At 41.1% G+C, this 19,721-nt stretch overlaps 1 protein-coding gene across 4 annotated transcripts in view; it reads right to left on the bottom strand.

The window, feature by feature from the left end:
• Positions 1–19,721, bottom strand: part of LOC104604458 (uncharacterized) — a 66,163-nt gene extending 46,442 nt beyond the window's left edge. Inside the window, exons 1-2 of one of the 4 annotated variants that reach the window (XM_088889443.1) lie at positions 18,423–19,721; positions 13,899–14,014 (exon numbers count right to left, since the gene is read on the bottom strand). In XM_088889443.1, coding sequence (XP_088745569.1) covers positions 13,899–14,014; positions 18,423–19,267 — 961 coding nt within the window. In that variant the 5' untranslated portion in view covers positions 19,268–19,721. Of the gene's footprint in view, positions 1–13,898; positions 14,020–18,422 lie in introns of all 4 variants that reach the window. The other 3 variants (XM_010268790.3, XM_088889444.1, XM_088889445.1) reach the window with 3 other exon arrangements.

Raw genomic sequence — 19,721 nt, 5'->3', positions numbered from 1 at the left:
AAGCAAATGCTATGTGTGCCGGAAGGGAGATTGCGGAAAGGGTGGATGGATTTTGTGAAGGTGCTATAGTCTTTCCTTGTAGCCTCGAAAGATAAGAGAGTGGATGGGGTGAAGAGAACTGGTCAAAAATCCAAAGACCAGGGTCAAAAAGTTCAGGAAGGGGCAGTTTCGATTAGTACCTCTGGGAATGTAGAAGTGCAAGGCTTTCCGACTGAAATGGTGGTTGCTTGCTCTCGAAGATTATTGGTAGGAGCAGGGAAGGATGAGTGGAAGAAAAGAAGGGTGCCAGTGGCTAATAAAGGAGTGACAGATTGGATGAGGGTTCTGAGTACAGTTGCAGGGGAGATAGGTATTGGGAGTGAAGCTATGCTGTTCCCTTTTGCAGAGAAGATGGGTGTGTCCGGCTAAAGCTTGTAGGCCTTCCATTTCACCTCTGGCGAGACTCTGTTCTTGAGCACATCGTGCAGAGTCTGGGAGGCATCTTGGTGAAAGCTGATAAACGAAATCTGGCTGTCGTGGAGTTACAGGTAGCTGGTGTAAGGCATGAGAACTTGCCGAGGTTCTTTGAAATCTGCTCAGATGAAGCTTGGTACAAGGTGTGGGTGGCTTCAGAAGTTGAACGGTCGTGGTGGGAAGGTGCTCCTAAGGTAGAAGATGATGAGCTGGCTGGGTGGTGGACACGTGGAGGGCAGAGGGTGGGAGATGAAAAGTGGAGCAGATGAAAGTTATTTTTGGGGTTACTGAGCCGGCTAGGGAAAACCAAACAACAAGCAACCTAATTAAGGAAACTAATTCAAATGGGTTTGAATTAAACAAATTAATGGCGGGTCCTTCTTCTTATGCTGACGTGGCAAAGAGGCAGGATGGGTTGGGGAGCCGAAAGGTTTGGTCCGAGCCGTTGAAGGTGGAGGGTGGGTCGTGCGGGGTGAAGTTTGAGCCGGGACAGTGTTGAAAGGGCCCATGTGACAACTTAAAAGGTCACACGGGCGGGTCGGGTGGGTGTAACACCGAAAGGAGGTTCCACTTGAAGGATCCACGTGATAACTTAAAATGTCACGTGGGTCGGGGTATGGGGACTCTTCTTGGGCCACTGATAGACGATGATAATGGTCTATCATCGTCCCAAGTCGCGAGAAAGGGGGGGAATGCGTGCAGCGGCAGAAAATGGAGAAGAAGGTGGATTTGCAGTGGGTTTCCCGACGAAGTCTGGAGGAGCTTAGCCCCCTGCGACGCTCCTCAGAGAGGCCGAATCCAAGATACACTAGAGAAAGAACTGAAGAGAGGGAAGAAGGTTGGGTGCAGTGCAGTGAAGGAGATGAAGAATCGGAGGACTTTTCTGTTGATGGTACTAGCGTGGGCAGTGTAAATGACGAAGGTAGTTGTGCTGGAGGTGACACAGACGGGTGGAACATTGCAAGCTTATTTCAGGGTGAAGATTGTAATCGGCTTAACTCATTCCCAAGACTACAGAGTGTGCAAGGAATAACAGAAGGGGCAAACCGGGAGAACCGGAAGCAGAGCAAGAACACACCATCTAGGGGTGAACCAGGGGTATAGTGGAAAGATCACCAGGATGACCAAAGGACAGAAGTACTTTCCAACCAACTCAGGGAGATAGACGTTTACCAACCTCTGGAAGAAGAGAGGGAGGCCAGGAGCAGTCCTTTTCTAGCCTGTCCATCAGTCCCAGGTAACCAAGTGAATTCGGTTTGTGCTACTAATGTGTCTCCTGTGTCTTTGGTTCCAGATTCCGTTCCTGTTCCATGCCCTGTAGCCCATGAATATGCAGCCAAGCTAGTTGGCGGGCTCTCCGAGGAGGGGGAGAGGGGAAGGAAGGAAAGTGGGAAGGTGCGGGAAGGAAGGTATAGGAGTGAAAAAGTGTAGGAAATCATTGAAAGAGTGTTTAAGGGAGTGGAAGGAAAGTTGATCTGGAGGAGGGAAGGGGAGGAAGGAAGAGGGGAGGGGTTAGTGGAGAGGAAGGAAGGGAATGAGGGTAGAGATGGAGAGGATTACGGGGAGAGAATAGGGAAGGAGGGAGGTAACAGGAGAGGGAGGATGGATGGAGAGGAAAGAATAGAGGTGGGACCAAAGGAGAGGAAGAAAGGGCAGGTGGACAGAGATGGAGGGGATTCTGTAGGAAGGGTAGGGGTGGAGGACTCGGTGAGAGAAGACATGATAGCAGAATTTGTAGGGAAGTTGGGTTGTAGGTTGGAAGATTTGAATGTGTTGAAAGAAAGCTTACAGAAGAGGAAGAAGGAGATCAGAACAAAGAAGAGGAGATCGAGTGAAGTAGAGAGACTGAAGAGAGACGTAGAAGGTGACAAGAAGCTCGGGGTAAAAGGAGACAGAAAGAAAGGGGGAAAGTAGTGGGTAGGTGGCAAGGGGTTTAAAAAAGAAGCGAAATGAAGATTCTTAGTTGGAATGTGAGAGGAATTGGGAGTGCAAGGGAGAGCGACAATAAAAGAGGTAATAAGGAGGTATAACCCAGACATTGTGTTGTTGCAAGAGTCTAAGAGAATGAAGTTTAATAACAAATGGGCAAGGAGTGTATGGAAAGCTAGGGGGATTAGTTGGGTGGCTGCTCCCTCGTAGGGTGCTTCCAGGTGGATTGTAACAATGTGGAAGAGGGATGTGGTTGAAGGTTTAGAGGAGTTGATAGGAAAGTACTCGGTTTCCATGAAGTTTAAGCAGAAAGAGGATAATTATATGTGGGTGCTCACAAATGTATACGGACCAAATGACTACAGACAGAGAAAGGAGTTATGAGAGGAATTGGCTGATGTTAGAGGGTTGTGGGATGGGCCCTGGTGCATGGGTGGGGATTTCAATGTGATCAGATTCTCGGAGGAATCCAATAAGGTTAATCAGAGGGTGACAAAAAACATGAGGAAGTTTAACAGTTTTGTGGATGCCTTTGAGCTTAAAGAGATTCCCCTAGCCCATAAGACATTTACATGGTCAAATCTCCAATCTAGACCCATTTGCTCTAAGCTGGATAGATTCCTGTTCTCTTTGGATTGGGAAGAACATTAGGGAACCTTGGCTTCTAAAGCTCTCCCAAGGGTGACCTCGGATCATTGGCCCATAGTGTTATGTAAGGAGGAAAGAAGGTGTGGAGGTCCTACCCCCTTTAGATTTGAAAATATGTGGATACTTCATCCAGGGTTTACTAACAAAGTGAGGGGATGAGTGTAACCAAATGGTGGAATGGGAGGGGATGAGATTCCATAAGAAACTACAATTCTTGAAAGAAAAAATCAAGGAGTGGAATTTGGTGGAGTTTGGGAGGATAGAAGAAAGAAAGGGAGCTCTGATGGATAAACTTGAAAGCCTTGACTCTAAAGAAAAAAAGGGAGAATTTGGAGAGGAAGACAATGAACTTAGGAGAGGTTTGAGAAGACAGTTGGAGGATTGCCTACACAAGGAGGAAATTAGCTGGAGGCAAAAATCTCGGTGTAAATGGTTGCAAGAGGGAGACAGAAACACTAGGTATTTCCACTCTTTGGCAGATGACAGGAGAAGGAAGAACTTTATCTCCAAATTGGTAGTAGATGGAGTTGAGTTAATACAACAAGAGGAGATAGCCGGGGCCTGTGTAGAGCACTTCAAATCCATTCTAAGAAGGCCTGTGAGTAGAAGGGTGTGGGTAGAAGGATTGGATTGGCCAGATGTAGGGGTGGAGAACAGGAGAAGGTTGGAAAGAAGCTTTAATTTGGAAGAGATCAAGGAGGTTGTGTTTTCTATGGATAGAACAAAAGCTCCAAGGTCGGATGGGTTCACAATGGCTTTTTATCAGGACTGTTGAGATATTTTGAAAGATGATCTTTTGCGGGTGTTTGAGGAGTTTTTCGGGAGAGGAATTGTCAGTCCGGGTGTGAACTCTACATTTATAGCCTTAATTCCAAAAAAGAAAGATGCATCCCATCCGAAGGATTTTAGGCCAATTAGCTTGGTAAATAGCTTGTATAAGATCATTGCAAAAGTGTTGTCTTTGAGGCTGAAAGAGGTATTGCCAGATATCATTGCACATTATCAAGGAGCTTTTGTGAGTGGAAGACAAATTACTGATCAAATTTTAATTGCTAATGAGAGTGTGGAGAACTTTAAGAGGGAAAAGAAGAAGGGAGTGGTTTGTAAGTTGGACTTGGAAAAGGCTTATGACTTGGTGGACTGGGATTTCTTGAATAAAGTTTTGACTAAATTTGGGTTTGGGGCTAGATGATGTAAGTGGATCATGGGTTGTGTCCGGAATTGTCATTATTCAGTGCTAGTGAATGGGACAGTGGTTGATTTCTTTCCAGCCAGTAGGGGTATAAGACAAGGAGACCCCCTCTCTCCTTTCTTGTTCATTCTAATTGCAGAGGTATTGGGGAAACTAATTCATAGAGTAGATTCTAGGGGGCTCATTAGAGGCTGGAGAGTTGGGAGGGTGGAAACCTCCCTCACTCACAGTTTGCTGATGACAAGATTCTGTTTTCTGAAGGCAATAATGTGAGCTTTATCAGGAACTTGAAGTCGGTGATACAACTGTTTGAGCAAATGTCCAACTTGAAAGTTAACCTTGGGAAAAGCTGTGTAGTGGGGGTGAATATGGAGGAGGGAGAGATCAGGGAGAGTGCTGAAGTGTTGGGGTGTGAAGTCTCGTGGTGGCCTTTGAACTACTTAGGGTTGCCATTAGGTGATAATCCTATGAGAGAGAGCTTTTGGAACCCAGTGGTGGAAAGGTTTGAAAAAAGACTGGTATCCTAGAAAAAGAACTACCTCTCTCTTGGTGGGAGAGTTACACTAATTAAGGCCACGCTTGCTAACTTACCCATATTTTTGCTATCGGTGTTTATAATCCCAGTGAAGGTTTCTAACAGATTGGAGAAGCTGATGAGAGATTTCCTGTGGAAGTCGAGAGAGGAGAAGAGGGATCATAGAGTTAGCTGGGAGATAGTGTGTAGGAGTAAGACTTATGGTGGTTTGGGGCTTGGGAATATTAGGAGAAGGAATATGGCTCTTTTGGGAAAGTGGTTGTGGAGGTTCCCTATGGAGAAGGAGAAGCTATGGGCTAGAATAGTGGCAAGTATACATGGGCTGGAGCACAATGGATGGGACGCTGGAATCAGAGCTAGGATCACAAGCAATTCTCCTTGGAAGGCCATTGATGACCTGCTATCAGTTTTCTCCCCTAATATCAGGTATGATTTGAATTCCGGTAACTCCATAAAATTTTGGGAACAAACCTGGGTGGGGAGTGCCCCTCTAAAGAATCAGTTTCCTTCTTTGTATGCTCTATCTGATTTGAAAAATGAGCCAATCTCATCTTTCACCACCCCGTCCTCTTCCACTTCTGGGATTGGGTGGAACTTGGGTCTAAGAAGGGATTTGAGGGACTAAGACTTCGACAGTATTTCGAGCCTTATTGCACTTCTTGATAACGTTGTCTTAGACCCCACTAGGGCGGATTCTAGAATTTGGACACCTACCCCCAATGGCATCTTTTCTTGTGCTTCCTTCTTCAAAGTCTTAAGTCAGTCCACCAATCATACTTTCCCCCCTTTCCCTGTTGATGAGGTCTGGTGCAGAGCAATACCTCCTAGGGTTGGTAGTTTTTGTTGGGAAGCCTATCTGGAAAGAATCAACACTGGTGATCTACTCCAAAAGAAGAGACCCAATACTTGCTTTTCACCTCATTGGTGTGTTCTTTGTAAAGCGGCTGGGGAGACTGGTTTTCACCTATTGGTGTCTTGCCATCTTGCGAGGTCAATTTGGGTTTGGGCTTTCTCCTTATTTTGATGTAGTTGGAATCCTCCATCAGACTTACAGGGCCTTTTTCCCCTTCTTTTTTCGGGTGGCGGATAAAAAGGGGAAGGACTATGTGAAGAGGACTAAGGGCTGCAATATGTTGGACACTTTGGGAAGAAAGAAATTCCAGGATATTCTCAGAAGCTGAGAAAGGAGCAGCAAATCTGAGGGCTATCATACATAATAGGGTTGTACAGTGGCTGAAATCTTTGGAGCTATTCACAGATTACATTGTGGATGACATGTTGAGGAAGTGGGGTGAAATTGCAAATTGCACACAGACCAAGTCAGTAATGAGTGTGTCTTGGACCCCTCCACTTGTTGGATTCTTGAAATTAAACTTTGATGGGTGCAGTAGGGGAAATCCGGGACAATCGGGGATTGGGGGTGTTTTTAGGGATGAGAATGGGGTCATTTCTGCCATGGTCTCAGGCCCAATTGGAGTGGTGACTCCCTTAGAGATGAGATCTTTGCAGTTATGGAAGGAGTCCAGAAAGCTAAGGAGTTGAACATCAGGAAACTCATAATTGAAGGGGATTCAAAGGTGGTGATAGGGTGGCTGAATAAAGATAACAATGGCTTATGGAAGTACAACAATGAGAGGAGTTTGTAGTGGTAATAGTAGAAGAAGTAGAAGAAGAATATATGGAAGAGGAAAATGTGCTGATTAGATAAAATTTTTAGTTCTTCCTTACTTATTGGTTCAGGTTTTTAAGTCTTTGAGGGTTCATTACAACATTTAGCAATGTTTGTGTTGATTAAACCCTAATAAATAAGAAAACAATAAAAAGAAATTATGACATAAACACAAAATGATATTTTAGTTTAATAATGTCTATTTTAAAATTATAATCTCAAAAAGAATGAATAAAAAAGTATTTATAGTAGGAAGTAGAAAACTGCTAGGCGATTAGGTGAGGCGAGCCTCAAAGGGCGCCTTGTCGCCTAGGTGTCGCCTTGACAACTATGACTTACAACCTACAACATGCTTACCAGGCAGAAGAGTGGTGAGGTCCCACGTATGATTACGAGCTAGAGCCATGAGTTCTTCCTCCATTGCTTGGCACCACCTTGGAGAAGGGTGTCCTGGACATCCTTATAAACAGAAACAGAGGATAACATAGAACAAACTGGCGATGGGAAGCAGAAAGGTGAGATACAAAAACATAATTAGAAATTGGATGAAGAGTGCAATTGCGTTTACCTTTCCACAAAGCAATAGGGAGATCAAGGTCAGAAACAGGGGGTGGGGCTGGGTTGGGAACAACTACCGGATCTGTCGACAGTGACGAAGCTGGAGGAGCCAGTACATGACAATGTGTATACACTTGCCGAATGGGTGGTCGTTCAATAGGAAGTTGCACTGGAGGCGAATACTTGTTCACAACCGGAACAAGAGGAATGGGGTCCTTAACGGGAACAAGAAGTGGAGGTGGAAGAAGAGAAGAGACATCCAACCCAGAGAAAAAAGGAATAGACTAAAAGAACGTAACATCAAGGTACACAAAAGAACGTCGAGAACTGGGGTTACTTATACCCTTTCTGAGTCCTACAATGGCCAAGAAAGATACACTTAGTGGATCGAGCATCTAATTTGTCCATCCCAGAACCAAGATTATGGACAAAACACACACACCCAAAAACCTTGGAGGTAAGAGGAAAAGGAGACAAAGTAGGAAACAAAAGAGAGAATGGAGAATGACCTTCAAGGATAGACATGGGCATGCGATTAATAAGGAAACAAGATGTAAGTACAGCATCACTCCAAAAGTGTTTAGGAACATTCATATGGTGCAAAAGGGACCAAGCAGTTTCCAAAAGGTGGCGGTTCTTTCTCTCAGCCACTCCATTTTGCTGAGAGGTGTAGGTACATGAGATTTGATGGATAATGCCATGTTGTTCCAAATATTCCTGAAATGGTGTGTAAAAATACTCTCAGCCCTTATCGGAACGAAGAATCTTAATGTGTACACCAAATTGATTGCGAATCTCAGCATAAAAGTTTTGAAAAATGGAAAACAATTAACTCCTTTCTTTCATAAGGTAAAGCCATGTCATCCTTGAATAATCATCAACAAAAATTACAAAGTACTATTTTGGACCCCAAATGTCCGAATGGACTAAAGAAAAAGGACTCGACATACGATTGTCAACCCTAGGACTAAAGGAAACACGATGATGTTTCCCAAACTGACACAACTCACAATCCAAAGTAGAAAGACGACTCAACGACGGAACAAGTAACTTAAGTGCTTTGAGGGACGGATGACCAAGTCTGCAATGCCACTGAAGAGGAGAAAGAGATGTTTGATGGCCTGTCGTCAAACCACCTCCATCAAGGTAATACAGTCCACCAGCTTCATGCCCTCCACCAATCTTCATCCTAGTCTTGAGATCCTGAAAACACAAGAAGGGTAAAAAATTGATAGAGCAATTAAGAAACTTGATCAATTTACTAACAGACATAAGGTTAAAGGAAACTTGGGAACATACAAACATGGGACAAGGATAAGGAATCTATGTCAACATTACCAACACCACATATGGAAGAAGTGGAACCATTAGCAAGAGTAACAGAGTGTGTTGTAGATGCCTAAGAAAGGGAGGAAAACACACTTGGAGTCCCAGTCATATGATCGGAAGATCCAGAATCGATAATCCAATGGGAAGGTTTGGATGCCAGACAAGTCATACCTGAGTGTGCAAGGATAGTCATGTTCTGCTAAGATGTAGCTTGAATGAACCGCTCATACTCATCACTGGGACACTCATCATCTCCTTTCCAGAGGCATCCATAGATGTAGAGGGTACATGATCAGTTTGTTCACTCTCTTGTCTCGAACCACCACTAGTAGCCATTGCATGATTTGCCTAGGTTGAAGGTGGGCCATGTAGATCATAACAAAAGTTGATAATATGTCCCTCCATACCACTGTGTGCACCTCCTCTGACCATTAATACGTCCTCTGCCACGGGCTCCCCCTAAATCTCGACCTCCAATACGACCACCACCAAGACTGTACATGGGTCTACCACCACCACGACCAGGCTGAACTTCTAGAGCTCCTCCTCTACCTCCATGGCCTCCCCTTCTTGTTACTGCAAACGCAGACCTATTTGATATAGTGGAGTTCTCCGTAGGTCCAACCGAGATCCTCCAGAGACGGGCAAACACCTCTTCAAGAGAGGGAAGGGCAGACCCACCTAGTATCTGTGCTCTCACTGGTTCATATTCAAACTTCAACCCTACTAAAAATCTGGTTACATCCAAGTGCTCTCTCTGTTGTTGCTGAATTTTGACATCAGATGTAAGTGGATGATACACATTCAACTCATTCCACAGATTTCTTATACTAGCATAATATTCCCCAAGACTCTGATTACCCTGTTGCAGATTAAAATACTCTTGGCAAAGTTGGTAAACCCTAGTAGTGTCGTCTTGTCCCGAATAAAGCTTCTTTGCATGATCCCAAACCTCCTTGGCTGTATCTAAGAACATAAAGTTCACACTGATCTTGGGTTCCATACTATTCCATAACCATGTCATAATTTGTGCATCCCTTGCTCCCACTCATCGTACCCCTAAGAATCAGCCGAGGGTTTATCTTCCTTCACATGCTTCACTTTCTTCTTAGCTTTCAGTAAACCTTCAACAGATCTAGCCCAAGGCACATAGTTCTCACCATTCAGTTTGAGAGATGTCATTTGCACATTCAAATAATCAGGGGGAACCATTACACTAGACTTGCATTCACTGCTGTCTCCCATAGCTGCCCAAAAAAAGATCATTAGTCTGTCAGTCCACTACACACCAATGACTGATTATTGCTAGAGTACCAACTGTCAAAGGTTTCAGCAACAACACTCACTGTTGTTCACCACTTTCAACAACAACACCACTGCTGTCTTCCACTTTCAGCACCCTAAACCACCAGAATACACCTCACATATATAGTACTATGTCCTGCTACACATCAAAACTTATTCCTCACTCTAACACCCATGCAACCTACCTATTTGAACCCCCACAAACCAGACTTGCACTGTCAGTCAACTACACCACTGAAATCAGCCCTCTTCAAACCATCGAATAGAGGGTTTTCTACCAACCACACAAAACAGCCACAACACCACCCATTGGAGGCATGAAAACCTCCAGATAAAAAATGGTCACTCCTTTTCAGCCCTTCTGTGAAACTCCTATCGACCAGTGAGAAACCTGCAAAAACCTAATAGGATGGGCACTAAAAAGAAGAAAAACTGGGCTGATCTGAACTGATTATATTGGCTCTGATACCATGATAAAGTTCAGACCTGTGATGTTCTTAGGTTCGAAATAGTAAGGAGAGAGAAATAATGGTGAAAGAGTAGAAGAAAGAGAAGAGAAGAGAAGAGGAGAAGAAGAGAAAAGAAGGTCTAGTTCAAACTTGAGAGATCTCTCTCTAGTCAGCAGTTTTATTTATAGTTTTCTAAAACAATGCACAATGACTATTGTGCCCCTACTTAAGTGTGGGACACATCACTTAACTTAGGATCTACTTGTAACTACATCAAGCATATAAAACAATGTAAATTGACTATACTACCCCTCTACAGTCGACTCTAACAGTCAACATGGCTGCAACCAGTTCTAGAGGTGTTCAAGGATTTGGAAGGAGGATTATAGAGGTATTCTCTTGGTGAACTCATTCTACAACTTGGTTAGGAGCTCAGTGGATCGCATCAGCATCATGACCAACAGTATATAGTGTCTTGGAAGTGAACCATCTTAAGAACCAAAGTTTCCAACTGGATAATTGGTATATCATATACAAATGAAATAGAGAATGTCTAACCATTTATTCCACCACCAGAAGATTGTTAGAGACACTTGGAGCTGGAAAAGGCATGCCCTCAGGAACCACAGGAGGTATTTGCTTCAGCTCAACTGAACTCAGCCTTAATCTAAACCATTTGGAACTGGCTACATGAATCATATCCTGCCATTGTGCTCTATCAAAACCCATGTTTTCTGTCAACTTGTCAGCCCTTAGATCATTTCACTCCACCTCTTGCCTATGTTTTATTTGGTCTTTATCTTGCTTTTGAGATCTTTCTACTTTCCGGGAGTTAGTTGTTATTAGTAGCTTCAGCCCAACTTTCACTTTTTAGTAAAATAGTGATTGATCCCTCTCCGCACACAAACACAAGTATCTTCTCTATACTGCAGACTGCCCTTACAGTTCCTTCTTAAACAAGGAAGGAAATTGTTCTTTCAAAGGCGCATCTCCCACCCAAAGAAGTTTCCAAAATTTTACGGAGTTTCTAGAACAAAGGTCATACCTAATAAAAGGCAGGAAGGAAGGTAGGATAGCATGAATGGATCTCCAAGTCTTTTAGCTTCTCAATTCAACTCAGCCTTAACCCAACTACTTGTGTCAGGTTGGTAGCCAACATAAAAACCCTTTACTATTGAAATGTTAGGAAGTTTGGCCCAAACCAGGTAATTTTAATAGTTTGTTGACCTTTTATTTCATCCCCAACTGGATCCAAATTATTTTGGTCAAAAACAATTCAACTTTGACAAAAGTTTGAAACCATTACTGGGGATACTCCTGGATTCCCATGACTAATTAAATCCTTCCTAATCTTTTTTTTCTTTTATCCACAAAAGTACTGAAATGTTATTGAATAATGTCTATAGAACCTCATTTCCATGGATATGGATATTAGGACCACTAAAATAGAAGCATCCAACAGCTTATCCAATATCCAACCATGGTTCGAAGTATCGATAAATATCTTACCGTATTGTACAATATGTATTAGTTTTTGAGATTCTTGATACACTAAATTGAAAGAATTAGGGTTAATACATATCTTCACAGATTAATACCTACCTTAATGTCTAGTTGACACCTCTCAAACCTTTTCTCTTAGGAAGTATCAAAGCTTTGACATGCTTGATATGTGAAAAATCAGTATTGGCATGTCAATACTTTGATCCATGTATACAACTGTTTTCTCCACAGTTTTTTTTATCAGAAATTTTTCCCCAGTTGATTACAAAATAACCCCCAGTCCTGGAGTTCCTCCCAAACCAATTCATCCCTTATAGCCCATCTTACTAAGAATTCGCAGTTGAATAAGCAGTTCATGTTGGACACCATTGTCTGCCTCTATAATTAAATATCAGAGAGTCCAAGGGCCTGTATCTGTCATAGAGAACCAAGAGATAACCCACTTGGCAGTCATCTTCCTAGTTTTTCTGTTCATCCAGCTTAGCATCCTAACTTTTTCTATACTTATTTCATGGATATGTTGCTTCTTGAATCTATGAACTGCTCCATATAATATTACCAGCCTAAGAGCCTAGCTTATAAAGTTTCCATTGTAATCTAATTGGTTTGTACCAATCACATAACACATCAATACTACAAACTTAACTCCACTTCATCCACCTTGCTCTAATTCTATAAGCAACATCCTCTTCAATTTTTCCCTCACTATGGATAACCTTAGTAGTAAAAAGGCTCAAAATACTTCATTATATAAACAAGAAAATACAGAAGGTGATACAACCAGGGAATGAGTATAAAAAATGCTCAAAATAAGGTATAATCTCAATTGCAAATCTCACTTCTACTTATCTACCTTTGCATTGTATATATACTGTTATATTATATTTATCTCAATTCTCAAGGCCTTTTGGTCCTAAAGTATTTCTCTAAGATTCTAACTTTTCATCTGATAGCATTTCAGATTTCTCAATCAAAAGATTCAAAACTATGTTGTCAGTAATCGAATGCAACTGTCATACCTAGACATTGGTAATCTCAATGAAACACCCCAAGCTGTGCTGTGCAAGAGAACAAAGACTCCCTCAGGAAAATACAAAATAAAAAAGGAATAATGGGAAGAACAAGGTCATTTTTTCCATTAGCGTATTCAAAAAATGTTATTAACTAAGAGGGAACAGCCTCACACTAGGGTTCCAGGAATCACTCCAAGAGGAAGAAAGCATCACAACTTCTAAAAGATTCAATAGAAATCTGACTCACAGTAAACAGACATTACTTGATTATTTCTTTCAAAAGAACAAATATATAAGCATGTATAGACTTGGACTGAGAAATTCCTTCATAAGCAAGTAATTCCAATTTGCTACTTGTCACCTGCTTGTTGTCTCTTTCAATTATAAACTGTACTTGCCACTTACTCATCACCTGCTTGTCAGCATATCATGTTGTCACTTACCCATCACCTACTTGTCACTTAGAGATGACAACATATACATTCACCTACTTAGAATTGAGTTCCTTACAACCTAAAGAAATCAAAAAGAGAATAGGATCTAAACTCTAACTAAACTAAGGACTAACTTCTTCTCATATCCAAAGCTCCAAACAACCCTAAACAAGAGCCAGAATACATATATTACTCTTATATGACTCAATTAAGCACAAAGTAAACAACAATTAATCACCAAAACAGGTAGCCCAATCTGACCACAATCCTTGAAACAACAATTAACTGCATCAACCACATATTTCAAAGGTCACAAGAGTATCAAGAGGAGCCATTTGTGCCTTACAAATAAATCTCTAGAAATCTCAAAATATCATAGTTATCAAACTTTATGCCCATCTAGATTTTCAACTTATCATCTTTGAACTATCTGATTACATCACCACCAGCTATTTTTCTATGTTAAGAAGTTCTTAAATACCATGAGTGATTAACATTTTGTTGACTAGCTAGCTACTCGACGAGACCAAGATTGCGTTAGCCCAGAAGAACAAAGTTATGATCACTTTTCTCCTAACAACTTGTGGCAGTGTTTGTGTTTTCACAAGTCATAATCATGTATGACAACAAAATAACTTTTCAGCATTAAAATAGTTAGAGTTTTCATCTCATCATTAGAAAAAAAAAAAAAGGACCACATGATAACCACCAAGAACACCTGGAAACAGCCAACAAAATTCCTCTTTCAATAAAATAGAAATTCCCATCAGTATATAATAAAAAGTAGTTAAACATTAATTTATCTCCAAACAGTTCATTCAAATGATTACTTGACCCATAATTTCTTTTTCTTTATAGAGAGAGAGAGAGAGTGAGCCTACCATGAACCAAGATTTTCGGGTCATCATGCCTGCTGTAAATGTTGATAGAAACTCTTCCACCACCACCTCCAGCAAAACCATTGCCCCCGGAGGCACTTATCTTGCCATTTCCATTCCTGCTCTTTCCAAAAAAGACATAAAATTTATCAATATAAGAGAAGTGCCTAGATATGTGTGAAATGCATATGCATACTTGAGCTGATCTTTGAAAGTATAGAAGGTTTAAAATGTCAGTTTCGGTGGAAATGTTGACCACTTAAGATACCGTTTGGGAGGGCTTCTGCTGTGCTTGAGCTGCATTGACAGAGACACTTACAAGAAGCTACCTATGATAGCTTCACCAGAAAGTCAATTTTTAGGCTCCTGAAAGGCTTCGGCTTTCCAGATTTTTACCAACCAGAGCTTCACAATTTTCCAGGTTTCTTGGCTCATACAACGCTAGAAGCTGCTCTGTGAAAGCCCTCCCAAATGGGCACTAAATAAGAAATATGTTGGAGTATTGGAAATTTTGTTAGATTTATTACAGACAACAACAAGACATATATGGAAATATTTATAGTCCCATTTGTTACACCCCAGAAACCATCCTCCCTAGCCACTCCTTCATATGTCAGCTATCTTCAAGTGAGTTTGATGATGTTAGTACACACCTGAATGAGCTATTTCAGTGCAATGGCTAGAGAGTAGAGACCTGGCCTCCCTAATGAAATGTCTCAGGTACCAAGATCTTTCAGAATGGGATTGCATCTATGCAATCACTACTTAAGAGTCCTTTCTACCATCAATTTCACCCAACTAGATGCGAATCCCAGTCTCAGTCCACAAACCAGTATCATCACTTAGAAGTCTTTATCCAAACAAGACCATAATATTCCACAAGGGCCTCACCATTTGTTGAAGGCATTTTTTAAATCCAAATAACAAATAATTTATAACCCAAATAAGTGGGTTGGCTAGTCTGCTAGCCAAATCATCAAAACTATAAAAAAAAGTATCCCGTATGGGAGTTCCCCCTCTTTAAGTGGGAGGGACAGGTGTCCTTCACCTAGGGGGAGGAGGTAGTTACATAACTACCCCACTCCCTATTTAAGCTCCTCAAGGAGAAGCTAGATCCCCCTCTTCGGAGAAAATTGTGTCTCAAAGCATATCACTCTTAGAAATTCTTAAGAAAAACCAACAAAGAGAGAAAAAAACAGAAGTTCCAAGGGAAGACAGAGAAGGAAAAGAAATCTCACTAATACAGGTAGGAAAAGGAAAGTCCTCTCTGTGAATACTTCCTATATATGTCTTCTGCTATGTATCCTTCTTTCTCTCTCTTTGATTTTTACTTTTGAGAAAGGAAATAGAGGGAAATAAACCATCTACAACCAGGTGCTTCTACTTGGTTGGTTATGGTCCCTCTTTCAAGACAAAGTTAGGGATTAAACCATCTACAACCTAATTCTCAAATCTCAAGGGCTGATTCCCTTCAAATGAAAATGAAGAACAGAAGGATAAAAACTGTCTACAATCAAATATTCAGTTTGATTGACTACGTTTCCCTTCTTGTATGCAAAATCCAAAGGATTAAGGCTATTTACAGTCAGAATTTCATCTGATTGACTACAGCTTATTGTGAAGAAAGGAGTGAGAAGGAAATCTTCTTTGTATCAAAAAGAAAAAAAAGAGAGAAATATATTGTTGTAGAGTTTCTCAGTTGTATTTTCTTTTTTCTTCTCATTCTTGTACACTTGATGTAAAAGAAATGCAAATGAAAAGTTTTTTTAGAAGTACTCTATTGTTCTTTTCTTTTGTTCCATGCATTCATTTCTCTAAGTCAGAATCAAAAAGGTGTTCTCTACTTTATTGTGGAGATGTAATTAAGGGGAACAATTCGTATGACTCCCTGAATGGGCCTTACCCAAAATAATAAAAACTCAATCACTTGATTGAGTGAATTATGTTGTATGAGAATTTATTAAAATTTTCACAACAACACCATTATAGTTTGTAAATGCTCTTTCAACACCTGGATTAGTGAAAGTCATCAAAATTTAAGTTTTTTATCAGTAATTTAAATGTCTTTGTTAATTTGTGGAAAAGAATTTGTGTTACATACAATGGAATATACCAAGCATCCCACTGTTTTAGGCTAGCCCTGCTACCTAACTAGTTTCCCTTTTACCCACTTTTCTAGTTTTCTGTGTTACATTATCCATCAGTTTCCCTAGGAATGATCCCCAGTACAATTCTGACCTGTTCACCCCTTGCTTGGCCAGTGTATCTGCCATAAAATTGCATGATCTTTGAGCCCATATGAAAGTAGCTCCCTCTAATTAGACATCCAATATATCTTAGGATGCATCTGTTCACCCAGACTATTATTTTTGAGGATCCCACTATAATTTCTGAATCCCCCTTTATCATCAAAATTAACTTCACTGTACCTGGTAGTGGAAGCTTCCAAGCCTGTTGTACGGGTCATCTTTCAAGAAAGATGTCACCCATTGTGTGTCAGCCCCCAATGATAAATTATTGATACTCCTTTAAAATCATCTATTAGACACCCAGTAAGCCACTATTGCTGTAGCCAATACATTTATTGTTTGAGTTCTTCAAGACAGAACCTTATGCTCCAATTACTCTTTCATAATCTACACCAATGAGAATATGAGGTGCATTGTTAATTAAATAACTTTCTGCTTTTCTCTAGAGCCTTGGAATCATATAAGTTCACTAACTGGGCACATGAAATACATTTAGTTGCATTTGCACAACAGATCACCAAAAATATAATTCCCCATATAGTTGGGATGAGGCATGGATGATGATGATCACCAACAATATAATGAATGGATATTCTCACTATAGAAGACACTGATGAGCCACATTTGTACACTGGGGAATTTCTTGTGCCAAAATTTCTATATTCAGTAGAAGACACTGATGGGCCACATTTGTACACTGGGGAATTTCTTGTGCCAAAATTTCTATATTCAGTTAAATATGGTTGAAAAAAGAAAAGAAAAATTCTTGACACAAAATCATCTAATATATGTACTTGAGTTTTTTGGTCATATGAAGAGAAATACAAACCAACTGATAATAGTGGATTCATTTTAGAGGTACTACAAAGGAGACTACATCTGATGCAACTGTTGTCACAGAACTCCCTTGAGGCCACCCCCCCCCCCCAAATTAAACATGGGCACGCCAGCTCTTTCTTAAAATTCAAATTTTTTTGGTAGTAAATAAAAAAGAAAATTTATTAAGAGAAGAAAAAAGAACAATATAGGTGATAAGATATCACCCAATAAGAATGGCAAAGCACCCAAGAGAAGAACCAAAGTTCCCAAACCCAGAAACAAAAAAGAAACTTTGACCTTGAAAATCTCAGAAAATTAACCCACAAACTTGCTTCTGAAGCACACAACCCTCAGATAACCAATGCCAATATGCCCACCCAACAGAAAATCTCCTTAAACAAAAAACCCAAAAGCTGACACTAATCATATCAAGGGCTTTCAGTATTCAGTGGGTACTGTAGCTCTAACTCCCGAAGTGCTCTTCTAGTGAATTATTCCCCTCCTAAAACCAACTGACACCCCTTCTTTTGCCAAAACCTCCTCGGTGAGGTCTGCTAATTTATCTCCCTTCTCACCACCAACTAATAGATTCTCAACAATAGTGTCTCTGATCAAACAAGTTTTGTCTTTCAATTTTTTCCTTCTATACACTCTCTTGAATTTGCTACTTGGGCCTACACTTGTGAGCCCATCTTTCAGCGTGGAGAAGGCTTTGGTAATGTGAATTAGATGCCCAGTATTGGTGTTCTTCATTTTCTTAGAAATTACTGATGAATTCAAGAAGGAAGTATGTTGTTTCAATGACCCAAGTTTCCTTGTTCCCTGCGTCTTCCTACCAAGACCTCTTCCTAATTTCCCCACAATGACGTCTGAGAAAACTCTCTTCCTATTTCCGAAATGCCGCCCCTGTATTAAGTAGAGGAACTTTGCACAATCCAAAGCCCGTAAACTCCTAAAATCTCTCATCACACATGTCCATTTTCTCTCCATTATTCTGTCTCCAATTATCTCACCTTCTATATTCTCTCTATGAGCAACTTGCATCATATTGTCTGAATTCATTTATGCTCTCCCTCTATGTACATTTCCAGGTTTGAGAGACTTGCCACTCATATACATGGTATGTGAATATGAAGGGGCATAAACTTTTACGTGCATTGCATTATGGTAGGTTCTATCCATCAAGATAAGAAAGCTTTCCAATAACATAAAATACTAGGAGCCCACCACATCTAGTATGTGAAAATGGGTAAGAAATGCAGCAAACCATGGTTAGCGAAGCAGAAAAAATAGCTACAGAGGAAAAACGTTCTGTTGATTACTTAAACCAAAAGGTAGACTAATAAGCGTTTGTCAGAGAATAGAAATGAAGAATAAAGAGGAAAAGGCAATCAGTTAAGTACGTATGCATTAACGAGTGGTTGTTTAAGTTACTTAAGGTTACAAGGGAAGAGCTTACATTTTATGAGCCTTGATGTAGATACTGCCACCGGATCCACCTCCACCTTTGAAACCGGCATCACCTCCATCAGCTAAAACAGTTCCTCTAACATCAAGAAAATTAACTATCTCAAGCTTAATCCGTCCACCACCACCACCACCATAGTCCTCCTCTTTACTGGTCGTGCCACCCTTGCTACCGTAACTCCAGGGTAATGTGAGTGATGACCAAGAGTAAGCATCGCCGCCCCACACATCATCCGGAAGCTTCGAATTATCCGTCGAGCAACAAGCACCCCTGCCCCCATGCCCCCCACCTGCACCATCAATACCCTGCGGAGTGCCACTGGTCTGCGCGGGAGGATCGCCGGCCAAAGCTGTAGTATTGATTGTGGATCCATTAAGCAAGCTTGCATTGTTCGCTTTCAAAATAAGCGTTCCCGCCACGATGGACGCATTCTCGCCCAAACTAAAATCTCCAGTAATGTTGATGGTAATTGAGCATCCAGCAATTGGACAACTGAAGGACACACCTGGAAAGATTTCTAACCTGCCTTTCCCTTCTATGTATGAATCCTCCTCGAGCTGTAAACTGTTAATGAGCTGACAAGAAGTATTTAGCGACCCAATTCCCTTGAGATCTTCCTCACAAGACAGTGATGGCGGTTGCAGGGGCGGGTCCGAAGGAGGTGGTGAGGGTGGTGAATAATCGTGACCGAACAAATCGTAATCCAAATCAACAATTGAGAAACCGTCCCCTAAAGCGGAAACAAAGCCAATTTGGAATAAAAGGCTAGGGCTGATGAAAGCGATGAATCCGTGAAACACAAACAAATAAACGACCCATAGAAAATTTGCCGCCATCCACAGGGGCAGTAACAACTCATCACAGCAAAACCCCCGATTCTGAAATGTACTGAATCTAAACTCCGGAGAGCAACAATTTAACCAGTACCAAGACCAAAACCCTAGAAATCCAATAAAGGGAACCCGGCAAACACCATAGAAACTCTAGAAATCTGTCTGTTAATCCTATCTGCTCGCCACGAATTCATAGTACTAATGAACAAATGGAACGAACTGAAATCCTACCTCGAATCAGAGGAATAAATACTAAAAATGGTCGAAATTTGTAAATCACTGCCTTTTCAGCTGATCAACTGTTTTACTTTCGAATGGGATTAAAGAGGCAATGAATGAAGACTGAAGAGTGTACTAACAGGAGAGAAAACAAATACGGAGACGAAAAGGAGAGTTCAGACTTCAGAGGAGAGGAAAGAAGACGGCATCGCGGCAGCTTCGTGATTACGCCGTTACG

This window comes from Nelumbo nucifera, chromosome 6, assembly GCF_055504915.1.
Source record: "Nelumbo nucifera cultivar China Antique chromosome 6, China Antique-T2T, whole genome shotgun sequence".
Lineage (NCBI taxonomy): Eukaryota > Viridiplantae > Streptophyta > Magnoliopsida > Proteales > Nelumbonaceae > Nelumbo > Nelumbo nucifera.
Note: the sequence above shows the minus strand (reverse complement) of the source record. Positions and strands in the feature narration are given on the sequence as shown.